Below are 25,315 nucleotides of genomic sequence, written 5' to 3' on the forward strand. Positions count from 1 at the left end.
CCTTAATTATTTTGTATGGTGCAATGCAAAGCCATGTGAATTACAAACTAATGATAGTATAGTTTTCCTCCAGCTTCAAAGTATAATAAAACATTGCTTGCATAAATCTTTTAATCCTACGTGGCAACTCTTATGATCAGAAATTTTTGAGGGTCCTCAAAAGACATTAATAGGCGTGTCCCAATGAAACAAATTTCATGTACCTTCTCATTATCTTTTGAAGTTGCTGCCTCAAATGTAAAAATACATGCAACAATATAACAAAAATATGTTTGCAGTATTGCAAATGAAACGTAGATGTCAACATTGTTAAAATGTGTAAAGCTAATAGTTCAGTGATCTAATGAAATTTCAATTTATTACTAATTGCCAATTTGAGCATCTTACTGTTGAAAATGTTGTTCCCAGTATGTTTAGTTCTTCCCACCCTAGAGACTAATCCATCAAAATGATAACAACAAAACAAACATTGCTTGACAGACATATTGTTAAAACCATACTGCCTGCATTTAGTGTGTGTATATGATTTGGATTTTTATCGTAGCTTTATAAATTTTTCAGTAATATTGCTACGTTGTCTTACCCAGTCACATTATCCTGACAACAGGCCAACCAGTCCTAATACTAACCTCTTAATGCTGGGTGCCAAGTGAGGCAGCTGTTAGTACCATTTTTGTAAGTCTTTGGTATGACTCGGCCAGGGATTGAACCCATGACCTCCCACATCCAAGGCGGACGCTCTAACCGCTAGGCCACTGGAGCAGTCTGCCTGCATTTAGTAATCTGTTTATGTGTGTCTGGTATGTATAGGTTTTAAAGCCTGGTCAACAAAAACTTTGCCTTTTATGATAATTTAAAACTGAAATTCCAAAAATATGAAGGCAAAAAATGCATTTTTGTTAAAGTTTGTAATAATTAGATGTGAAAGAAATATTTGTTATTCTATCATGCAAAATTTCAATTATTATGCATTTACATAATCCCAGAATTAGAGAACAAGAGTAATAAACATTGTTTGTTTTGTATGAAAATTACATACGAATCAAAATATTATCTGAAGAAAAAGCCAATCAGGTTTGTTGGGGAAAATGATGAATCAAATAGACTATACCAATCTCACTCTCTATAACACCATTTTATGGGTAACAAAGAAAACGTGTATGTAAATGACATAATTTACTTAATACAGGTTTCTCAGTTGTTTGTGTTAATTGCATAAATTTCAGAACTTGGTTCAGAATCGATCTTTTCACACCAACCATTTTGCCACCAGTGTTCAATGGATTATGATTTAACAATAAAAGTACAAAACAACCTTTTTGCAGTTCTGAAAGATCTGTTTATCTTTATCTTAGAAAAAAGTTAATTTTGTTGTTGTTTTGTCTTAAAATTACGAGATATTTTTAAATTCTGTCTTTGATAATAGATTTATTGTTAATACAGCATGAACATTAAGTGATGAATCTGTTAATTAATCTTGCCTGCAATCTATTAGTTTATAAGAAGTTTAATCAAATTCGCATCTCTCTCTTTTGCATCAGTTTTCACAACTTGGTTAGATTACCAGTATATGACAGTTATCCTATACGACGTGATTAGTCACACAAATAAAATATATGCTTATTAAATTACGGTAGGACCCTGACATTAGAGAGGTGGCGGAAGACGAGAATTTGAAGAATGACACCTGAAAATACATACCTAGTTTCACACGTGCATCCTTTAAGTTTGAAATCTCCAGTAGCAGGTGCGTACAGAAAAAAAGACCAACACACATCAACAGTAAAACAATGAGCGCTGTGCGCCTCAGATGCAACTGAATTCCCCTCATCGAATATTCCTCAATGTATGTTACATTCTAGCGTACAAGCAGACCTATATTTTACATTAAACGTCAAGCAATGCTGTCACACTTGCACATGGTAAACAGACGAAAGTTTAACAACTGTTTAGTTCGTGCGCGATATACCTTCCTGAGCTAGTCTATATTAATAAATCGATACCACATTCGTAAATATTAATTGGCCCGATTTTGCCTTAGAATTTCAAATAGTGATCTAAATTTTACTTAAGTATTATCTAGTACTCATGTGTTAAATTACAATTAGTATCTATGTGAAATTCGTATACGGATCATATATACGAATCTAAATATTCACTGCTGAGACCGTTTTGTAGACTAATTTGTAACTTCGTTTGTTACAAGAATAGCATATTTGAAACACGATTGCAGATCAGTCAAGATGATGGACTGAAGGAAGATTTGCGAGTTGTTCCTATTGTAGCTTGAGCATGGCGGGACCAAATCAAACTCCAAAGATGGAAAGGTGAATGTTTTCACAGCACTGATGCCTGTGAAAAGCTGTAGTTTTTCTTTTTCCAAATTTGTATATGTCTTGCTAAAATGTTATACAGAAGAAAAAAAATAGTACTACATATTTTTGCGGAAGTTTTGACTTATGTTACCGGTTTTCGAGGATGTAGTTTTTACACTTTCATATAGATGAGCCAGGGGCTCGTATTGTTGTCTATACAATGTACATATCATACATATACTACATTATTATTATTATTATTATTATTGTTATTATTATTATTATTATTATTATTATACAGGTATGACTGATAGTTAAATTTTAAGAAACGATACGAGTCTCTGTGTCAGATGATGGCAAAGTAGCGGAGTTTTCCCCAGGTTATTATGTTCATTAAATATATTCTGAGTAACAAGCATGAGATAACTGAATATAATGCTTATAATGCCACCAAATGTTACCTCATCAGTAGATCAACAAATCCATCTCACTTCTACACCGTAAATAACCACATCCTACAACAAGTCAGTGACTGAGGACTTTATTGCATATTATCAAATCAACCAATAAAGCAAACTCTACATTTCTCACAAAAGAAGTCTCAGACACTGTCCACAGACATGCAGACAAACTGCCTGTCTGGCACTGCTCAGATCATTGTTAGAGTATGGTTGTGTCATCTGGAATCTGTACTGTACTAAGGATATTTACAGAGTTGAGAAGGTTCACTGCTAGGCTGCAGGATTTGTATCTGGTGACTACAAAACCAGTGAAGTATAATAACAATATAATGAAATTACAAAATATGAAAAAAGTATTTTGGCAGTAGAAATTGTCATGCAGAAAATAAAATAACATTAAAAAAATATAACCATTGTCACTTTAAACTGAAAAGTAAAATGGTTTCTGCAAAAAAGATATTACTTTTATGTCACAGACCTGGGCCAGACTTTGTGGATGGCTTACCCTGTGGTAAAGTAAGGGACAATTGATTTTCAGGTCAAATGGCAAGTCCCTGAATGAAGGAAGAAAAAATAGATTCTGCAAAAAAAGTTAGCTCTCAAACACATACCTTGGCCAGAGTTTGTGCATGACTTAACAAATTCATTAAGAAGAAGGATACTGATATTGGGATCTGAAATGTAGGTCACTGTGCCTGAAGAAGAAAAGTGGCTTTTGCATAGACCATATACTTTGTCTAAAGTTTGTGGATGGCTTATAATTAAGGTATGCTAAACACCTATTGATTTTGAGGTCAGAAGTTCAAAGGTCAGTGTCATTGTTGCCCACTGTAAATATGTTTTGCAGATTGAATTTGGGAGAAAACAAGATATGCACATTTTTTATGATTTTATTGAAAAGTGCACATAAAGCAGCCATGATAACATAACGTTATAATAATAATAAGAATAATTAATCACAAAGGTCGGTTTGGCTGCTATGGACAGGTTTGACTATTACCCTTTCATATTAAATGCAGTCCTACCCTTCCTGTAGTCATATGGCAAGGTCAGGGTTATTTGAAAGTGAAAACATATTTATTTTTCAAGTAGGTAGCAGTGATACGTAATTCAGTGGAATATTTTCTTTACTACCTTAACATACAATAATGTAAAGTGTGAAACCATATTTAGCAACTTGCATAAGTTTTATATTACATGTTTTCTTTATTTTCAGCTTTGGAAATCGCAATCTTTGGCATTTCATTAGTGGTACCGGTATCCTTAGACCAAAGGTACAGTCTTATTCTGATTTTCATATGTGTGGTTCCTTATGCAATTCAACCGCTTTTTCAAAGGAGAAAATACTAAGGCAGTAAAACTCACTTTTTACCACATTTATGGATGAGAAGACCTTGTGCTATTATTTCTTGTCCACCATCTGTCTGTTAGCATACGTTTGTTATTACAGCTCGTCCTATGCTACGTAGATTACTATATAACTTTACACCCACATTCATCTGCCACTCAGACATCCAATATGGCTCCCAGACCAGTTTGAAAATCTGGTTATCATTCAGACATCCAATATGGCCACATAGCTGCCAACCCTCACGATTTTGGTCTGAATTTCAAGACTTTTTCAGCAATTCACGGATTCGTGCCACATGCAATTATTTTAAATCTTTAATAAAATAACCGACTTCCCGTTAAGCGCTAGTCGTGATATTGGCAGTTGCCAAAACAGTCCAGTACTGCTGTTCTTGATTGATATTAGTGGAACTATAGCTGATTGGTACAGTTGGCCCGGTGGCAAACATTCTAGCTTATTTTAATCTGTATGTATGAGATTAGTTTTACAAATGCTTTTAAGAGAAACAGGGGCCTAACTGGAATTTTGCTGCATGCATGCGCCACAAACACTGATTTGAATTATCATTTGGCACCACATCTTGTAAATGTCTTCACCAAGAAAGAAAAAGAAATGTATTGCACAAAAAGTGAGGTTTAGTTTGGAACATACCAAAATTTGGCTGTGCATTCAGCCATGAAACACCAATATTCATGGGGCCCCGAGTGGTCTAAAGCGCTCTCCGTTGCGGATCACTGCCATCTCACCTCTGTCAGCGTGGGTTCGAGTCTCTGATTCGGCCAATGTGGGTATGTGAGAAAGCTTGCCAGTAGCTTCTCATGGGTCGGTGGTTCTTTCTGGGATTTTCCCGGGTTCTTCCTCCACCATTAATACTGGCCGCCATGTATAGCCTATCTTGTGCTGAAAAATGGCGTTAAACCCTACAACAACAACAACAACCAATATACATCATGCTTTTTACACACAGTGTGTCATAAATTTTAGCATTGGGCATGGTGGCAGAGATGATGTGAGGAAGCAAATTGGTAGCAAAATCCACATTGAGGTGGGAAAATTATGAACTTGCAGCAGATTTCAGCTCTCTACGGAAGACCTGCAAGCTACCAATGCTGAACCATTGTTTGTGAGTTTTCTTGTTGAACACAATCTACGTTTATCAGCTGGAGACCATGCCAAACGTTTGTTCTGAAAAATATTTCCGGACTCGAAGATTGCTTCACAAATTCATGTCAAAATATACTAATTTGTTTCCCTATTTTCAGCTATGTGGCCACCATACCAGTTTGAAAATCTGGTTATCACTTCGACATCCAATATGGCCCCCAGGCCATTTTGAGAATCTGGTTTCAGTACTCTTACTAAGGTGATGGTCATATTGACATGGGGTTTTCACTAATAGATTTCTTATGGGGCCCAATATGGCTGCCACATAAACTATCCTGAAAATCACCATTTGAACAGACAGAACTGACATGGGGGTTTTCACCAGAAGACTTCTTCAGATGTCTGGTTGCTTGCATGACAACCATTAAACTCTTGGGGTAATCATCATGCTTATTTACATCAAAATATGTCTTATGGATTATGCTTTTTAGGTACAGTAAAAAAAACATAAAGCAAGGAAAGTTGTGTTTGCCGTTTTTATTATCATCATTATTCCCATTCCATGTGATAGAACCAGGCTCTCAAACCAGGACATTTAAATTATTTTTTTTCCATAGATTGGCTTCTAAACCAGTAGATTTTTTTCTGCATAAATTTTACATTCTTCAAGAGGATTGAAAACAAAATAAGTGCATTATTTGCCATAATATGCATTCTCTTCATAGTATAATAAAACAGCAAGTTTGTTCATAAATTGGATTTAGTTTTCGACATTATAGTAATTAACTTGAATCAGTGTTAATTAATGCAAAAGGGGAGTTGCTTATCTTATAGTCAGCTGCAAATTTTTTTTAATAGCATCCAATAGCATTTTTAATTTCCTTTACAAGATTACTGTCTTGTGACCACTAATGGCTTCATACTTAACATTCTCTCAATAGTTCGCTGGTCCAGATTTCACTGTGAATCACTATAGATAATATCCTTTCTGTATCAGCATTAGAATGTTGTAATGACAGGACAACTATACTCAGGCAGCAATGAACTTCTAGCTTTACCTTTGTTGCTTGGTTTGCAAAGTTGCTGACTGGTCTCCATTAGTCCTGAAAGTTATGTTCCATGGAGGAATTTTTTGACATGGAGTTATGATGTATTCCTGAGTATCATCCTCAAAGACTTCTTCCTCTTCCTCAAAGACTTCTTCCTCTTCCTCAAAGACTTCTTCCTCTAACTCAAAGACTTCTTCCTCTAACTCAAAGACTTCTTCCTCTTCCTCAAAGACTTCTTCCTCTTTCTCAAAGACTTCTTCCTCTTCCTCAAAGACTTCTTCCTCTAACTCAAAGACTTCTTCCTCTTCCTCAAAGACTTCTTCCTCTTCCTCAAAGACTTTTTCCTCTTCCTCAAAGATTTCTTCTTCCTCAAAGACTTCTTCCTCTAACTTAAAGACTTCTTCCTCTTCCTCAAAGACTTCTTCCTCTTCATAACACAGATCTAAAATTCTTTTGGTAACTTTCACCACTGTAAATTATAAAAGATACATATTGGTTTAGAATTTAAATCAACAATGACAAATATATGATGTATTCCTGCTTTTGTCCCAAAATATAAATTAATTATCTTGTACTTAATTACTGTTAAATGATATATTATAGCTAGGGATTGAATTGAATTTATGTGCATGGAAATACAAAAGATGCATTCCTTTGAGACTCGCAATGCAAACTCAGAAGCTTTGCTACTCGCCTGTACACACTTTAAAACTGATATCCATTGACCTTTGAATATGTAATATTTCTTAGCTGGTGGAATCTTAACATTGGGAGAGAGCTCACATTTTGGTATTTTGTCATGAATTGAACAAAAAATGTTACAGCTGTTCTTAATGTATTCCTCTTAACCTTTTACCTCATGCAAGCGTGTTTGGACTCCTCTACTCCATTCGCATGGAAGCGCCTTTTGACGCCTCCAGTACATTCGCATGGAAGCACCTTTTGACACCTGCTGTAAACATCAGCCATTTTGAGCTGGTTTTCGTAGTGCCACCTTCGGGGAAAACCCCCCTATTAGATACTACATTAATTTCTGCGAATGACAATTATGTCAGATCACGTAGTCGTTATTTATGCACTGGTCGATATCTGCTATTTAAAGTAACAGGGTCGTAATCTCCACTCTCCAAAATGGTGGTCACAGATTTCATTCAGTATGTACGAAGTTTTCATGATTAAAATCACAACCATGAAGGATTCAATAAATTAGGTAAAGGCTCTGATATTGATGTAGGCAGCAATTAGTTTTTATAAATTATCAAATTCAGATGACTTAGTGATGTAGACGCAGACGAAATCCTTGTAAATTTCGAGTATGGGAAATGGCAGCTATGGTTGGTCACTCGGTCTCACTGACATGATGGTGAACGAGTTCTCTCTCAATTTTAAAGCACATAAAAAATTCTTACGTGAAAAATAATTACACAGCTATAACAGTCGGACTTTACTCTTAAATTTTTCCACATATAATAGATGTGTACCAAAAATGTAAAATTGTTAAAATTGCTGTTAAACGTAACATACACTACATTGCTTAACAGTTCACAGGCAGGGTTTCATTCAGTACTTACGAAGTTTTCACAATTAGAATCACAACTATGAAAGATTCAGTAACTTAAGTAAAGGCTCTGATATTGATGTAGGCAGCAATTAGTTTTTATAAATTATCAAATTCAGATGACTTAGTGATGTAGATGCAGACAAAAAACATGTAAATTTAAAGTATGGGAAATGGCAGCTACATTTGGTCACTCGGCCTCACTGACATGACGGTGAACGAGTTCTCTCTCGATTTTAAAGCACATAAAAAATTCTTCTGTGAAAAATAATTACACGGCTATAACAATCGGACTTTACTCTTAAATTTTTCCACATATAATAGATGTGTACCAAAAATGTAAGATGGTTAAAACTGCTGTTAAACGTAACATACACTACATTGCTTAACAGTTCACAGGCAGGCCTATGTGTATGCTGTCGACTAGGTAAGAGGTGTTCTATTTATAGCACGCTGCACTTTGTCACTATGCTCTTTGAGGTAAAGGGTTAAAAAAACATCTTGAACAATACGAAAACAAGCAGGCATAATTTTAAAAATTCCAAATACTTACTCTTGTGTACCGCTAAAAATAATTTATTTTATTTGGTCTCGCCATCTGTTCTCCTTTCTGACAGTGGGTGACCAATTTTCATAAAAAGGCTCGGAAAACCATGACCTCCTTTGATTCCTTTATTACTTAACAACCTCAAGGGTTAATCAGTTAACATCTCGTTTACATGTCATTTGTTCTTGAACAATGGGTCCTGATGTATCACCGCACTGGTCATTGTACTGGTAGAACATTTCCGGTCCCCTCTTGACTGGTTCTAGCTGGTTTCTGTAATGTGTTTTTAGAACATATAAAAATACCATGTTTGGTTTTGTTAATTAAATTTCCTAAATTTTTTTTGTAATTTTCAAAAGCAGTAGATTTCAACTGTAACACAGCACAGTGTGACCCCACTATAGCACGCTCCGTTATAACACAAATTTGGATGTAATACTGTCGTGGTGTGGCTCCCGAAATTTCATATACATGTATTTTTCTCGTACACAGGAAATAAATTCTTTCTTAAAAGTATGAAAAAACATAAAAAGTTTATAATCATTTTTGGGGAAGAGATCACATATGAACAATATGAATAATACGAGACGATTGTGTCGTGGCTCCTGAAATTTTATATGTATTTGTCTTGTACATGAAAAAAATAATCTTTAAAGTACGAAAAATAACATGTAAAAGGTTTATTCCGGGATCGGGTAGGGCCTCGCCAATGTCGCAAACATGGATTTTTTTTCTCCCTTATTGGCAGCAAAATATACCATCTGTTGATTTTTATTATTGGCTGTTTAAACTTGTATATACAACCATTGGTTTGGAGTGGAGAAATTCAGAGGCCCATGAAAGGAAGCCAGAAACTATATATAAAATGCACTGAAATTTATCTTTTGTTACATAAACAAATTCTTTCTCCATATTGACAAACTGTCTAAACACTGCATTGTGATATCATAATCCGCTTATCATGACATCTAGCATGAGTACTGTATGTTGTGAAATATCCACTTTTTTTGTTGTTGACATTTCTGGTAACGGAGATCAATGGACAAGACATTATCTCGTAATCTGTCTTTCGTCGGATTTTTGACTGGTTGCTAGTAATTAATATATTTACATAGTCTGACATTTGTATGTGGATGGTAATTAAAATTTGTCTTCTTAATTAAATCCTTCAGAACATTCACATTTTCTGTAATAATCCCTGTCATGAGACCAGAACACCTGCGTCTCTGTCGTCCTTTGACCCTTTGTTAAATTTCTGACACATGCGTGGAAGGCTACCACCATGTCCAAACAAAAAAAACAACCTTACATGTTGGTCTGTTCAATAGGCAGGGAGGAACAGTAACTAGAATAGACCAAACAGCGGCCAATTCCTTTTTTAAAAATGTACCCAGATAAAATAGTTTGCTGACAGATTACCTTTGAAGCACCAGTTGTTATGAAAACTTACTAAGCAAATGGAAAAAATCAGTCTCAGTCATGCAACATAATTATTTGATGTTGCCGCCACAGCAAGAAATGGGTATTTGTTTGATTCTCCAAAGCTGTACTTTAGCTATGACTTCAATAAAGTATGCACCCAACACTAAGAAGTTCTTGCATAACAGATCAACAGGTACCTTTATCTATCATATCACTTGAACCAATGTCTGACTTGAGCTTCATGCAAACTGGTTGGGCAGACTTAGCAGCAGATTTGTCAGACACACATAACTGCTCGGTTAGTTGTGGTAAAGGTGGCAGTTCTGACTGCCCACTATCACCCACAGCTGAGTGATTAGTCTCATGTTTAGCCTTTACTCAAACAATGATTTCTGATGCATTCTGTAAAATTTTGGTAAAGATTTCATTCCTTCATGCATCACTGAGGAAAAGTAAGGCTTTAAAATGTGGATCCAAGACAGCAGTAATTGTGAGAGTTTCTTGTTGATGAGTATATCTATCCTGAAGAGCATCAACCACAGCCCTTGTCATCTGAGCTATTACTAGAGAGTCATCATTGCTATGTTGCAAAATGCTGTCATTAAGTTTGCGATGAAAAAGCATGATAACAGAAATAGTTGGAACTGACTCGGCACAAAGAGTGGTTGTTGTCACTTTAAGAGGTTTTAGACAACCCATTACATCATCTACCAGGCAAATGTCATCATCGGACAATGTGTTCAAATCTTTCTCTTTTTTTTAGCAAGATCTTTGTATCTCAAACGGCATTTAAGAAACCTTGAAATCATGTCATAAGTACTGTTCCATCTAGTGGGCACATCAGCTGTAAGCTTATGATCCAGTAGACCCAGCAATTCAGCCTGGCTTCTCAGTTTAGCTGCTGCAGATGTACTTCAGTGGAAGAATTCAATTATTTGACGAATCCTGCTGAGAATTTCAATGTGTCTAATCTTGAGACACCTTAGTGCAGCCAAATTGATCGTATATGGATAACACTTGATGTGAAAGTTGCATCCTAAAAGAGTCCCTGCCTTGTCTTTTCTTAATGCAAAATGAGTCCATATCGAAGACCGCACTTTTGAATTTTTCACCAGGTCATTCTCAGCCTTGCTTGAAGTACCTGAAGCTCAAAGTCAATGTCAGTTGGTCATCAATGTCAGCAAGGTGCTTATTTATTGAAAAAGAGAAGATAAAACTTTCTTATATCGATATAGTACGATATTGATGTAGATTTTGATAAGATTAAAATTTACACCAATATCATACTATACCGATATAAGAAAGTTTTGTCACGATTATTGTATCATCGGTTTAATACCACAATATACTGGTATTCAATATTATCGCACACCCCTACCATGACCTGCATGAAATTATATAAAATCTTATGGATTATGTCAGGTGAGAAATATCAAGATTATGATTGAAGTAAACATTACAAACCTTTGAGTTGTATACGATTTTTGTCATTGCTGCAGCAGTCTTTAATCACATTTCTGTACATTTTAAATGTGTTTTCCAGCTTGGCAGTAGCAGTAGATATTTTGTTGCACCTTGCTAAAACTAGCCTAACTTAGTGATGAAAATTGGCAGCCTAAGAATGTCTTGTTATGGTTGGCAGGTGTGCCTTTGGGAATACACTGAGTGTTTTAGGCCAAAAGGTCAGTGAACACTTTGTAATTCCAATGAATAATTTAAATAATTCCTCTCAAATTATAACTGACCACAATTATAAGCTTTGATCACAGATTCCAAACAACTTGTATTAAAATAGAAATGAATAATTGTCATGAGGAGAGAAATCTTGTTTCATTTGTTTTACTTTTGTGTTTTTAAATGTGTTTATGCATACTTACAGGAACTCATTAGCCGGGAGCTACATATCAACAAGGAAAAGTTACTGAATGGTCTCCTTTTTTACAACAGGCCAAAGTAAGTATAACTGGTGGTAGTTTAAAGGTATTTATACAAAAATAAGAGAAAAATGTTATTTATGCCTAGTTTAAATAAAACAGCTTACATATTATATAAAGTTTCAGCATTTAAAGATTTTTTCATTTGAAATCATCTTCCATTATTACATTAGAAGCAATAAGTGATTTGTGGCATTACATAAATTTACATTAGGTACCATCTTTTCAAGTACAGACAAAATGAAAAAGTCTAGAACTTGAACATGTACAGTTGTCTTCCTTTATTACATTAGAAGAAATAAGCGATTTGTGGCATTGTGTAAATTTACATTAAGTACCACCATGTCAAGAGTAAACAAAATTAAGAAGCCAGGAAGTTTAATATGTACAGTTGTTTGTAATTCTAGAGATTTGTCCAAGGTGTTATTCTAAAAATTTGTCCCCGGAGTAAACTAGCTGAAACTGAACTGTAGCTTAAATTGGTGTTTTACTAGTAAATTTGAATCTTCAGTTTTAAATTTTCTCATTATGGTTGGCCTGGGCTCTGTTTGGTTTTGTTTTTTCCCCCATGATATTAAATAATAATTTTAACCTACATACAGAGTTAAATATTGACCTAAAAAGAACTTAAATTTATCGTAGTTGCAGTTGGTAACTGTTTGCAGCTTTTAATTTTGTTGCACATGTAAAATGAAGCCAGCTGTGACACTGATAATCCATCATAAAGGGTTAAGTTTTGTATCAGCAAGTATCTATGTCAACAGTTTTTGTTGAGCTGTTCAGTCTTTTTTTGCATTGAAAGAGGATGCATTGTGTTTTGTTAACTGTCATTGTTTTAAGATCTCTTTTTATTGTACATCAAGAAAGGGTTTATATACTTACTGATAAGTCAAGTCCAACTGCTGGCTGCACAGAATAGATCTGCTGTAATGTGCCTGCAGATTTGGATTGATGCAGTAATCAGTAGATCATATTGTTGTTTGCAGTTGGATTGGACTAATGTATGAGTATATACAGTATTGAAGTTGATTTGGGGTATATCAGACCTGCCAACTCTTACGATTTTGCCGTAAGTCTTACCATGGAAAAATTATCGTTGCCAAAAACTCTGTCTTAGAATTAGTAAAATTAGTCAGGGAACCAGACTAACTTTACAAAGGCACCCTAGACGCTTCAAACTGCACCTGTTTGTTCATGTGAAGTGTCAGCATGATCAAACTGTTGATTACAGAATTTTTAAAAATGGCGTCCAGAAAGCGATGTGTGTTTAAGGGGAAAATGAGCTTCTAGAAAAGTGTTACTAATCAGTACAGAAGAATAAAAAGAAGTATTCAGATTCTTGTGAATAAAAGCTGGAAAGGAAACAATTAAAAAAATTGGACATCACGTGTCAATTTGAGTATGTCTCGTAGTGGGAGATATGATTGTCTGAGTCGTCATGTGAAATGGAAAAGAATTTCCAAGAATTATGTCAGGTTGAGAGATAGCAATAAGCCATTGCACTGCATAGGGTTTGGAACTAGAGTTTGTGCAACTGTACTAGTGGTACATAAAGTCCATGCATACTTTACAAACTTTTCAGTTGAACATAATGTTTATCGTCAATGCGTTGAACTTTTAATTATGTTTTCCAGCTTTACAATAGCAGTTATTGATATTTTGTTACACCTTACTGAAAACTGGTCAATCTTATGGAAAAAAATCAACTGCCTTACTGAGACGGACTCATCAGGGTTGGCAGGTCTGTGTATATTTTTTAATTACTTTCTTGTTCCAAACTGCCAGCAATTGTTTTATCTGATTTTGAGCTTGTAAGTCTTTGGGATAGATGAGGCCATTTGATTCATTAGTTAATAAGACATCTAACTGTTCAATTAACCCTTTACCTTGTGTAAGCACCTTTTGACGCCTCTACCCAATTCTCATGGAAACGCCTTTTGACGCCTGCTGTAAAGATCAGCCATTTTGAACAGGTTTTTGTAGCACCATATTTGGGGGGAAACCCTCTGTGAAATACTTAGATCATGTGGTCGCTGTTTAAGATCTGTTCGAAATCTGCTATTTAAAGAAAGTGGGTCGTATTCTCCACTCTCCAAAATAGAGGCCACAGATTTTGTTCTGCACTTTGAGTTTTCACAGTTAGAATCACAACTACAAGAGCTTCAATAACTTAAGTAAGGGCTCTGATATTGATGTAGGCAGCAATTAGTTTTTATAAACTATCAAATTCAGATGATTTAGTGATGTAGACGCAGACAAAAAACTGACGAATTTTGATATGTGAAATGGCAGCTACGTTTAGTTTTGCAGCTTCACTGACTTGACAGTGAACAAGTTCTCTCAAGATTTTAAATCACATAAAAAAAATTCTTCCATGAAAAAAACATTATACAGCCATAATGATTGGTTTTTACTCTTTAATCTTTCTATACATAATATATGAGTACCAAAAATGTAAAATAGTTAAAATTGATGTTAAACCTAACATATACTACACTGCTTAACAGTTATCTGGCAGGGCTATGTGTATGGAGTCAAATAGGTAACATATACTACACTGCTTAACAGTTATCTGGCAGGGCTATGTGTATGGAGTCAAATAGGTAACATATACTACACTGCTTAACAGTTATTAGGCAGGGCTCTGTGTATGGAGTCAAATAGGTAACATATACTACACTGCTTAACAGTTATCTGGCAGGGCTATGTGTATGGAGTCAAATAGGTAACATATACTACACTGCTTAACAGTTATTAGGCAGGGCTCTGTGTATGGAGTCAAATAGGTAACATATACTACACTGCTTAACAGTTATCTGGCAGGGCTATGTGTATGGAGTCAAATAGGTAACATATACTACACTGCTTAACAGTTATTAGGCAGGGCTATGTGTATGGAGTCAAATAGGTAACATACACTACACTGCTTAACACATTAAGCCCTGGAGGTTTATGTCGTTTTCATCTGAAATTCGAGTAGGAAACACATTTTGAAAGCTATTTCTGAATATATCTTAAAAGACCAACTTCCAGGTGATCTTCCAATAACATACTGCCTAGTTGTGTTAGAAACATTGTTTTTCATTGGCTTTTTGGCTCGCGCATGAGCAGAAGTGTAAAAGTTGGAGTTCTGTTTTTTTTTTAATCGAGACCACTCTTTATTCCAAATGCCCATCTTATCCTACTTTTTGCAAAGGTTCATCAGTCTGTATGCAGTTCATACCAGTCTACCTTAGATCTGAGACCAAAAAGTCTAAAATTCGAACAAAAAAATCAGATTCCAACCACGGGCAAATTTTTGGTAGAAAAAATCAGGTCCAGAAAATGAGGCTTTTCCCTCTCTGTTTTGTAGTGCAACTAGAAATTCCAGATTTTTGGGTATCATTGTAGAGCTACATCTGTCTACCTTTCTGTACTACCTCCTGCCACTTAAATTCGTTACCAGGGGTTAATGTGTTAACAGTTAACAGGCAGGGCTATGTGTATGGAGTCAAATAGGTAACATATACTACACTGCTTAACAGTTATGTTGTTGTTGTTGTAGGGTTTAACGCCATTTTCCAGCACAAGATAGGCTATACATGACGGCCAGTATTATTGGTGAAAGAACCACCAACCCTCGAGAAGCTACTGGCAAGCTTTCTCACATACCCACATTGGCCGAATCCGAGACTCGAACCTACGCAGACAGAGGTGAGATGGCAGTGATCCATAACAGAGAGTGATTTAGACCACTCGGGGCCCCGCTTAACAATTAACAGGCAGGCCTAATTGTATGGAGTCAAATAGGTAACAGGTGTTCTGTTTATAACACACTGCACTGGTTAACTTTGCAACATGTATAAGGCTAAAATGCCATACACTCTATGAGGTAAAGGGTTGATAAAAATCAAATTAATGGTTTTCGAATGTATGACAGTCGCATATCATTTTTACAAGACCTACCCAGGGATTTAAAATTTTTATAAAAGTCAGCTTGCCTAGGGCAAACTGACTTAAATATTGAACTTGTCCCAGTAAAATTTGAACTTCCCCAAGGCGTAAAGTAAAACATTAAAATAAAATAAAATATGGTACATTGTAAGGAAATTGCATTATATTTATTTAAGCTTTTAAATACATGTAGATAAATTAGAAAGAGAATGCAGATACATTTAAAAGAGCAAAAGTAGACGTGTACATGTATTAGACAGGTAAATGAAAAGGTATACAAGGGTTTGAAAATAGCTAGATTTTTTTATATAGAGAGTGAGAGAAATTTTAATGATATATTTATACTCACAACTGAAGGGTATGTGAACTCTTATTTTCTCCAATTACTTACTTATCACGTACCGCTCCGGTGTTATAGTGGTTAGAGCATCCACCTTGGATGTGTGAGGTCACGGGATCAAACCCCAGCAGTGTCATACCAAAGACTTACAAAAATGGTACTAACAGCTGCCTTGCTAGGCGCTCAGCATTAAGATGTTAGTGTTAGGACTGGTCGGCCTGGTGTCAGGATAATGTCTGGGTGGGACATGATGCTGCATGTCTTTGTCATGATGCCCAAGTGCTAGAAATCACTATAAACTGCCACACTGCAGACATTGTAGTAATATGACTCAAATTTTTTTTAAACTACGTTAAAAATCAAAACACACACACACACTTAATAATTTCCATTTAGTTACCTTTAAATCAGAGATATGCATCAAAATATTTAATATTTGGCTTTTGAGAACACATTTTTTGTCCATTTAATTGTTTGCCAAACAGTAAATATGTACCGGTTCCCTGCAGTGATCAGTTCATAGCAGGTCATAAACACCGCTTATGGGGGTGCTATATTTTTGTAACATCGACCACACTTTGAATAAAATCCTCCTGATTGTTGACCTTTATGAAAACATTTTTCTTTTAGAGTGGGCAATCTGACAAACTGCCTGAAGCTAAACTTAAGACCTAAAAGTGAAAAAATCCTGGATATGTACAAATATTATGATTCAGACATAACTGATAAGTCAAAATAGAAATATTATTCCATATTTGTCATAAATAGTGAATATTCACATTATCACATCTGCACGATAAAATGCAAGACTGACCTTGACATTGACTAACCTTGACATTAGAAATGACACATATAATAGATGAAAAAAAGCATGGCCAATTAGGTAGAAAAAAGAATGTGTTACATATAAACTCTAATTAAAGGGGTTGATATGTCTACTGTGTAGAGATCACTACGTTGATACGTCTACTGTGTAGAGATCACTATGTTGATACGTCTACTGTGTAGTGATCACTACGTTGATACGTCTACTGTGTAGAGATCACTACATTGATACGTCTACTGTGTAGAGATCACTACGTTGATACGTCTGCTGTGTAGAGATCACTACGTTGATACGTCTACTGTGTAGAGATCACTATGTTGATACGTTTACTGTGTAGAGATCACTACGTTGATATGTCTACTGTGTAGAGATCACTACGTTGATACGTCTACTATGTAGAGATCACTATGTTGATACGTCTACTGTGTAGAGATCACTACGTTGATACGTCTACTGTGTAGAGATCACTACGTTGATATGTCTACTGTGTAGAGATCACTACGTTGATACGTCTACTGTGTGCTTAACGTAAATCATCACTTAAATAGCTTGCATAGAACTAGAGTTTTATGTATTTTCCCAGACTACCAATCTTGATCTTGCCCACAGGCAAGCACCTTGCAAACTTGTCTAAACCATAATTTGAGTTTGTACTGGGAATTGGTAATTGGATTTGTAAATCCCTGCCTACCTTTATTATTTTTCATTTAATCCTTCATATATTTAGAATATATACCACTTTTTTCCAGTGTGGAGTGTCTAAATTACCCTTTTCCCCACCCCTCAAACATTTTTCAAACAAATTTCTGGAGTAGATTCTGGAATGGGTAGATGACAGTGAAGGATTTGAATCATGAATTCATCCCATAGGGGACGTATATAGTGGTGGGGGTGGCATTTGGGAAAAACTAAAATCATTTATGTGTCCAGAAGGGTTGCATGTTGGGGGGTTGGGGTGGCAGGTGGGACAAAATAAATTCATGAATGCATCTCAGAGGGGTCATATGGGGAGGGATGGCAGGGTGAAAAAATAAAATCATGACTTCATCGCACAGGGGTTTTATGGGGAGGGTTGGATGGCTAAAATCATGAATGCATCCCTGGGGGATTGTGTGTGGGGGGGTGGATGGCGGATGGGAAAAAATAGAAAATATATTTGTGATGGCTTTGATCTTTAATTGTGACAAGTAATATTCTTTGCAGTGCGCCTCAGGGAGAGCAACTGAAGGATAAAAATATTTCTGCGATACAGAAAGAATTCATTCAGAGGCTTAGTATTTTCTTGGTAAGTAATTTGATATGTTCCAAGGAGCCTGGGTCAAGGAATTTTCTTGGTCTTTTGAATAGGCTAAGAATCCATGGAAATGGAAAATTGACACAAATGAACTAAATCCTTGGGCAATGCTCTTAGCTTGTATGTGTATGCTATAAACTTCATGGTGTTGTTTTGCCATAAAACACCAGAAACAAAAACAAAACCATCATTACGGAATAACTGTTGTTTTAAAAAATATTTTTTTATTATTTCATTTGGAATTCTTGAGTCAAACACAGGAAAGTCCATGATTTTTGTTTGGGGATGGGGCCCAAAATTTGTACCCAAAGCTACCTTTGTAGAATCCCTGCATGTTCCTTTTCAGCAGCCTGATCAATTGATGATTACTGAAAAATTAACTTATCATTAGAGTTGAATGAACCATGCCATTTCATAGTACATTGATTTATATCAAATTAAAATCAATGATTTGCTTTCAGAAATTGAATATATTCATGAAGCAAACTTAAGATATGCAGTGAAAATTCAATGACAATTTTCTTATAGACACACAGAAATTACTTTAGCAATTAACTAATGCCAGATTCAAGTGAAATGGTGTGCTGTTGAAGTTGACATGACAAATTAAAGTACTTAAATTTAAAATCTTTAATAGCAAAAGCAAAATAACATAAATAAATAAAGTTAGAGATAAGTCAATTTAGAGCAGTAAAAGTCCTTAAAATATCAAAATTAATTGTACATGAAAGTGAATATTCATTGCAAAGGTGTTATTGAAAGTTGATGTACTTAAACTGAATTTCCATAACTAATATTAGATTTAAATAAATGAATCAGAAAAGACTTTGTCATTTCTAATTTGATTATTCTTATTTCTCTTCACAACAAAATGGTAATTTTATATTGAGATATTAAATATTATCAATATTACTGTAATTTTTATTTTTAAATATCCTTGTAACTTAAAAGAATTTTACAAGATGTCTAATCAAACACAACCCTAATACAGCACAGAAGTCCATACTGTCAGTTTTATTGGATCAATAATGAAACCTGAACACTGATGTAACATCAACAGTAATGAAATGTGTACATAATACAAAATGGCATATCATTAATTCTTCTATTTTCCTGGATGTAAATTTGTATGATTTTTTTGAAAATGGTATTTTTATTGGTACTTAAATTATTTGACAACAGAAAAAAATTGAATTCATTTACTTTTTTTTAACATAAACTCCACAAAAATTGGTATCCCATGACAAAGAATGTTGTCTCTATTGATTGAATCACTACATGATCACTAAATTTTTTAGGGGCTGGAAGAGGCAAAGAGTTTTGACTTGTTCTGTTCCTACATCTCTCAAGATTTCCATGGGTCACAGCGGAATCTTCAGGTATGTGTCTTTGTTCTGTATTCTCCCCAAGGAATAAATGACTTGTTCAGAATTTTATTCTGTATTTAACCTCATTTCCTAAACTATTGGTGAAAATTCACTGACGTTGGTACAGAGGTTGCTCATGTAGTGACAGCCTGCTAGAAGGATACAAGTTTTTGGCCTCTTACCTGCCCTTTCTTGGAGAGGATCTGAGGGGAAATATGCAAAAATTACAAACTGACATTATACAATAATTTTACCAAATCTTTTACATGTATTAGGTTAAAATGAGTTAAATTATCTTGATGCATTCCAGCTTTCCCTTAGTACCGAGCGACATTCACAGGGACTTCTGTTCAAGATCAGAGATTTCTATTACACAGAAAGACTGTATCTTCTCCAGTGTTTAAAACAACTCCTGGGACATTGGCAGGATGTGCAGCATGAATACAGGGTAATTATTATACCACTGATTCTTTATCCAGGAATACTTATGTCCATCCGTCAGTCGTTTTGTACGCATCACCGTATTGTAAATGAAACGGATTTAGCTGTTGAAGATTGATTGTCATTGGTAAATGTTATAGTCCCAAGATAGGGATTTAGTCCAGAGGTATTATTGAGCACTTTGTAATTCCAGTGAATAATTTAAATAAATAAACCCTTGTAAATTAAAACTGAACACAACTAAAATTGATTCCACTCAGACATGGAATAAAGAATTTCTGTTTACTTCTCCACTATATAAAAACCTAGGATGAGGGTAATTTTCCCATCAAATTCATTTCCAGAACATTCTAAGTTGTAAACTCTGGCTGGCTACAAGGCCATGTATGGCCCTGCACCTGTCGTGCATAATCTTTTTCTTCTATCTGTCAACAAGTACGTGTTGCTACTCTGGAGTCCCTAATTTGATGAGGCTTTGAATGAGTTCAGTGATGAGCAAGATCCATCAGGTGATCATGAATTTAATCTGCTGGGCTTTTTTCCACTCTTACGGCTGTTTTTTCTTGTCAGGTTTTGATCAAATGTGAAATTAGTGCTTCAACCACTAAGATCTCAGACAAGTTCAGTAACAAGCAAGATCCATGCATACTAATTAGGTGATCATACATGTGATTGGCTGAGTTTATTATCTTTTTGTAGTTTGTATTGTATTTCTGGTTGGATTGTTTTCAGACTTGGAATAGATAGATAAGCCCTCAGACAAAATCATTAATGAAGTAGATCCACTCATAATAAGTATGTGATCATAGCAAGTAGTGACAAGCAAGATCCATGCATACTAATTAGGTGATCATACATTTGATTGGCTGAGCTTATAATAAGTAGATGATCATAGCAATTAGTAACAAGCAAGATCCATGCATACTAATTAGGTGATCATACATGTGATTGGCTGAGCTTATAATAAGTAGGTGATCTTGGGTTGTGATTGACTGAGCTTGTTGCTCCTCTGGGATCTGCTTTTTGATCAAACTGGAAATATGGATTGTATCATCAAGAACTTGTTCGTATTAATACTAATTAGACTGACTGCAGCTGTACATTCATTGAAATGTGATATTTTGTCATGAATGGAGCAAATGAGAAAATGGATATTGTAGATGCTTATTTTGGGGAGCTTAATGGGGGGGGTATGAAGAAAAATATTACTCTTACTTTTCCATGAAGTCTGCAGTTATTGGGTAAATGAGAGGGGCATCAATTACATGAAATTCACAATTGAAAACTTGTATATGTGACTCAGTTGTAGTAAGATCTAAGTATTCAGGTTTCACAACAGATTACAGAACTCTAGGCCATCTTGAAAACTAGAGTATGACAGTTTTCACAACAGATTTAAACAAATCCAGGCCATCTTAAAAACAAGATTATGACAAATTTCACAACAGATTTTAAAAAATCCAGGCCATCTTAAAAACAGTGTATGACAGTTTTCACAACAGATTTTAAAAAAATGCAGGACATCTTAAAAATTAGATTAAGACAGGATTAATAAAGGGTATTTGCAGAACAACAAAAAATTATTTCACAGTAGTTGGTAGACTGAAAAGAGTTTTTAATATCAACAAAATTGTAACATGTAATGAAGGCAAGTACAATTGTGCTGCGTAATTAATAGTTAATTTTTGACATAATTTTAAATATAACTTTTCTTAGGATGTTCCAGAATAGTTATTACTTTTAAAAATTAGTTTGCAGTTTTTAATGGTGTACAAATATTTGTGTTTATAAAAAGTTATGTGCATCTTGTATGTTTTTCTTTTTCAGAATGAATACTGTGAGTTTCTAAACTCCCTACTTGATGACAATAAGCTGATAGAAAAGGTAAATCACACGGTTTTATTGTCTCCCTTGTTTCAGCATGATCAAGAGATGGTTCACTCACTTTGATGGTGGCAGTGGCAGCAACATTGTCAGGATCAGTTAAGGTTTTGTTTAATATAGGATTTTAAAACTAGGAGTCCAGGACTCCCATTTTGGTAAAAATAGAAGTGCTACAAGCAAAAGTTGCAGTCTCCTCCCAGAAAATGTTGAACTTTGCAGGTTAGAGAATTATTGGTTGCCATTGAGTTTAATTTCCACATTCTTTATAACACTGATATGTACAACCTTGTCAGCCTATTCTGTGCGTCTGGTAATTCTGCACAGCAATACGTCATTTCTGTAAACATTGGATCACATGTTTTGGTTGAAAATCCAGTTTGTATCAAGAAAGAATGATCGTCCTTTAATTAACCCACATTTCTATTCTAAATGAGTATAAAAATGTGATTTCTAAAATGTCAACATGAAGACCCAATCCATGACCTTCTTAAACTTGTAACCCAGAAAAACCTATTTAATATTTATCTTTTAGAATCATACAAATAAATACATTATTTAAATGATAGAATGTTTTACCTTAGAACAATGCTGCATCTTAATCCAAGTTTCTGATTTTGCAAGTTGTCCCACACCTACTTTATCGTCTGCTATCCAGTTTGTCATCTTGCATCTCTGATGGATTCTCAAGAAAATCCTGGGTGTATAGTCTGTTTCTAAATTCTTTCTTAATTTTTTCCCATAAACGAGATATTTTAAACACATTATACCATATTCATTGTTGTTTCTCTTCAACATAATAGCTTAATTTATTTTATAAAATAATAAACTTTTACTAATTTATTTTACAAGATTGGTTTAGTTTGCTTAATATTTCTTACCATTTAGTGGCATTGTTATGTTGAATTCTGCAATACTGGCTATAGACATGACGTAGTTGAAATGCTGACAGAAAGAGTCCATTTCCATGACATGATGCATAAACATTACATCTTTTCAAAGCCATGTGCAGAATAGGCTGCGATATCGCAAGTCATGAAAATATAGGGGTGGTGTCCCATTTGCCACTTTTCAATTGGTAAGCATTGCAGAACTTTATTTTCGTCAATCGATCGAATTCAGTATGCATTTTCCACCAATATTGGTGACCTTAGATGTGCAGAATAGCCAGACAGCGATGTAACTCATTTGTCCTTCAAGGTGAGACTGAATTTTGTCAATCCAAGGAATGGTCTCATTCCAAACACTAAGCTTAGGCATCACACACTTTCTTACACTTGGCTATTATCCCATCCAAACTGTCAGTTCTAGCAACTTTAGCACTCTTCTGAATATCGTTAAAATCTTTGTCAGTTTGTCGTTTAACCCCAAAATACTTTTCCAAATTTGCAAATGACATTTTGTCCAAGTGTCTTGATTTCGAGGTCGCATGCACTATTTATTTGACTACAATCAGAAATCAACACAATACTGGCATGTAAAGTTCTGATGTACTCTTATAATAACCACATGTACATCACAGGGTCGTTCTGCCTCCAAATTCAGTCATTGTAAATATCAGCACATTTTCCGACCCAAACTGCTAGTTGAAGTTTTTGAACTTGCCGCCCAGCTATTGCAGCTTGTTCTTTTCATGTATAAATACATGTGGCACATCTGGGGGTCTTTTAACCAATGAATTCTGTCATTGTAAATATCAGCACAGCTAAATTGAACAATTAATCAACACATTCTCCCACTCAGTAAGTGGTTGAAGTAGGACAGGCGGGTCTTTGAATAGCCACCCAGCTATTTGCATGTGTACGGAAGTCTCCTGCATGGGTGATTTTCTGCATCCCAGATTTAAAAAATTGCATCCAAATACGCGTAATTAAGCATTTCCAAGACCTCTACTGTATATTGTGTTAGCCTAGTCAGTACATCAGACCTTGGTTAATTTTCATGTTTTTAATCATTCAGGCAATGTGGTGGGGCATCCATGTTCCAACAGTACATTTCTAGTTTGAAAACTGTGAAAAATAGAAGAGTTGCTATCAATTTCCTGTGTATCATTTTTAGTGCTTAGCAGTAGTTTTGCCCCAACCCCTACCCTTACTATAATATTGATAATTTCAGTGTGTCCTTTTGTGCCCTTTTTTCCCTTTGAAGGATTGTTGTTTGTTGGGTCCTTAAATTGGTAGTTTATAGCAAACAAAAAAATCCACAACAAATGATATGGAAAAATAGTGAATTCACACTAAATGTTTCTCATGGTGCATATAGTAATAAAATTCACAGTAGATGTTTCTCTCGATGTATATAGTGATAAAATTCATGGTAGATGTTTCTTACCTATATAATAAATACAATTCTCTGTCAGTGTTTCTCATTATGCGTATAATACAGAGATATTCCCAGGGCATGCGATCATCTTATTCATGCAAAATTTGTATGAATTCGCACACTTTCTGACAAGTGGGGAAATCCTCCTTTATGTTAGATTCCAGGGAGCATATCTGATAATAGAATTCCAGTAAATATTCCTCATGATGAATATGATATATATAATTATGGTAAATGTTATTCTTGATGTATGTGATATTAGAATTCCAGTTAAAGTTTAACTTGTATAATAAATGAAAATGTTTCTTATGATACATATTATCAAATTTACAGTAGCTGTTTCTCATGTTGCATATAACAAGAGAATCTACATTAATGTTTCTCACATTCTGTGTAATAATAGAATCCACATTATATGTTTCTCACATTGCCAGGCTTGCCAAACCTTACAGTTTGTCATGGTAAATCATTTTAAGTTCCAATCAGTGGGACAGCCAGCCAGATTGATGGTTATTCCAAGGTGACCTCAAATGGGAGGTACTCACAATTAAGAAAAAATGAGTGACTGTCGTTAGTTTGGTATCAAAGTAGAAAGAAAAAAAACGGAAATACGATTTAGAAGCAATTTCAACATTAAATTCATAAATTTAATCAGGATCTTTACATGATGGTAGAAGAAAAACCAAATAAATAAGGTTTATGATATTCTTATGCTATATTACATGGCATATTTAAAGTTAACCCCAACACACCCAAAATTATTTCATGTTATAACACAGCCTTCTTGGAACACACCTTTCTGTAAAGTTCACTAACTTGTAACCTTAGATTAGTTCCTTTAACAGTGTTATAATAAGCCTTGTTTAGAACATACCTTAGTGTTAACAGTGTTATAATAAGTCTTGTTTAGAACATACCTTAGTGTTAACAGTGTTAAAATAAGTCTTGTTTAGAACATATCTTAGTGTTAACAGTGTTATAATAAGTCTTGTTTAGAACATACCTTAGTGTTAACAGTGTTATAATAAGCCTTGTTTAGAACATACCTTAGTGTTAACAGTGTTATAATAAGCCTTGTTTAGAACATACCTTAGTGTTAACAGTGTTATAATAAGTCTTGTTTAGAACATACCTTAGTGTTAACAGTGTTATAATAAGCCTTGTTTAGAA

At 34.8% G+C, this 25,315-nt stretch overlaps 2 protein-coding genes across 2 annotated transcripts in view; one reads left to right on the forward strand and one right to left on the reverse strand.

Annotated features, from left to right (window-relative positions):
- LOC149777771 (heparan sulfate 2-O-sulfotransferase 1-like) overlaps window positions 1-2,076 on the reverse strand; it is a 161,029-nt gene extending 158,953 nt beyond the window's left edge. Inside the window, exon 1 of the mRNA XM_089938807.1 lies at window positions 1,702-2,076. Within this exon, the coding sequence (XP_089794933.1) occupies window positions 1,702-1,831 (130 nt within the window). The 5' untranslated portion in view covers window positions 1,832-2,076. The remainder of the gene's footprint in view (window positions 1-1,701) is intronic.
- Window positions 2,077-2,232: 156 nt separating this feature from the next.
- Window positions 2,233-25,315, forward strand: part of LOC149777774 (nucleoporin NUP188-like) — a 175,908-nt gene continuing 152,825 nt past the window's right edge. Inside the window, exons 1-7 of the mRNA XM_089938808.1 lie at window positions 2,233-2,327; window positions 3,993-4,050; window positions 11,687-11,760; window positions 18,044-18,125; window positions 19,433-19,513; window positions 19,812-19,949; window positions 21,770-21,826. Coding sequence (XP_089794934.1) covers window positions 2,293-2,327; window positions 3,993-4,050; window positions 11,687-11,760; window positions 18,044-18,125; window positions 19,433-19,513; window positions 19,812-19,949; window positions 21,770-21,826 — 525 coding nt within the window. The 5' untranslated portion in view covers window positions 2,233-2,292. The remainder of the gene's footprint in view (window positions 2,328-3,992; window positions 4,051-11,686; window positions 11,761-18,043; window positions 18,126-19,432; window positions 19,514-19,811; window positions 19,950-21,769; window positions 21,827-25,315) is intronic.

The sequence above is a fragment of the Sinohyriopsis cumingii genome, chromosome 17 (genome assembly GCF_028554795.1).
Source record: "Sinohyriopsis cumingii isolate HCF-2022 chromosome 17, ASM2855479v2, whole genome shotgun sequence".
Taxonomy (NCBI): domain Eukaryota; kingdom Metazoa; phylum Mollusca; class Bivalvia; order Unionida; family Unionidae; genus Sinohyriopsis; species Sinohyriopsis cumingii.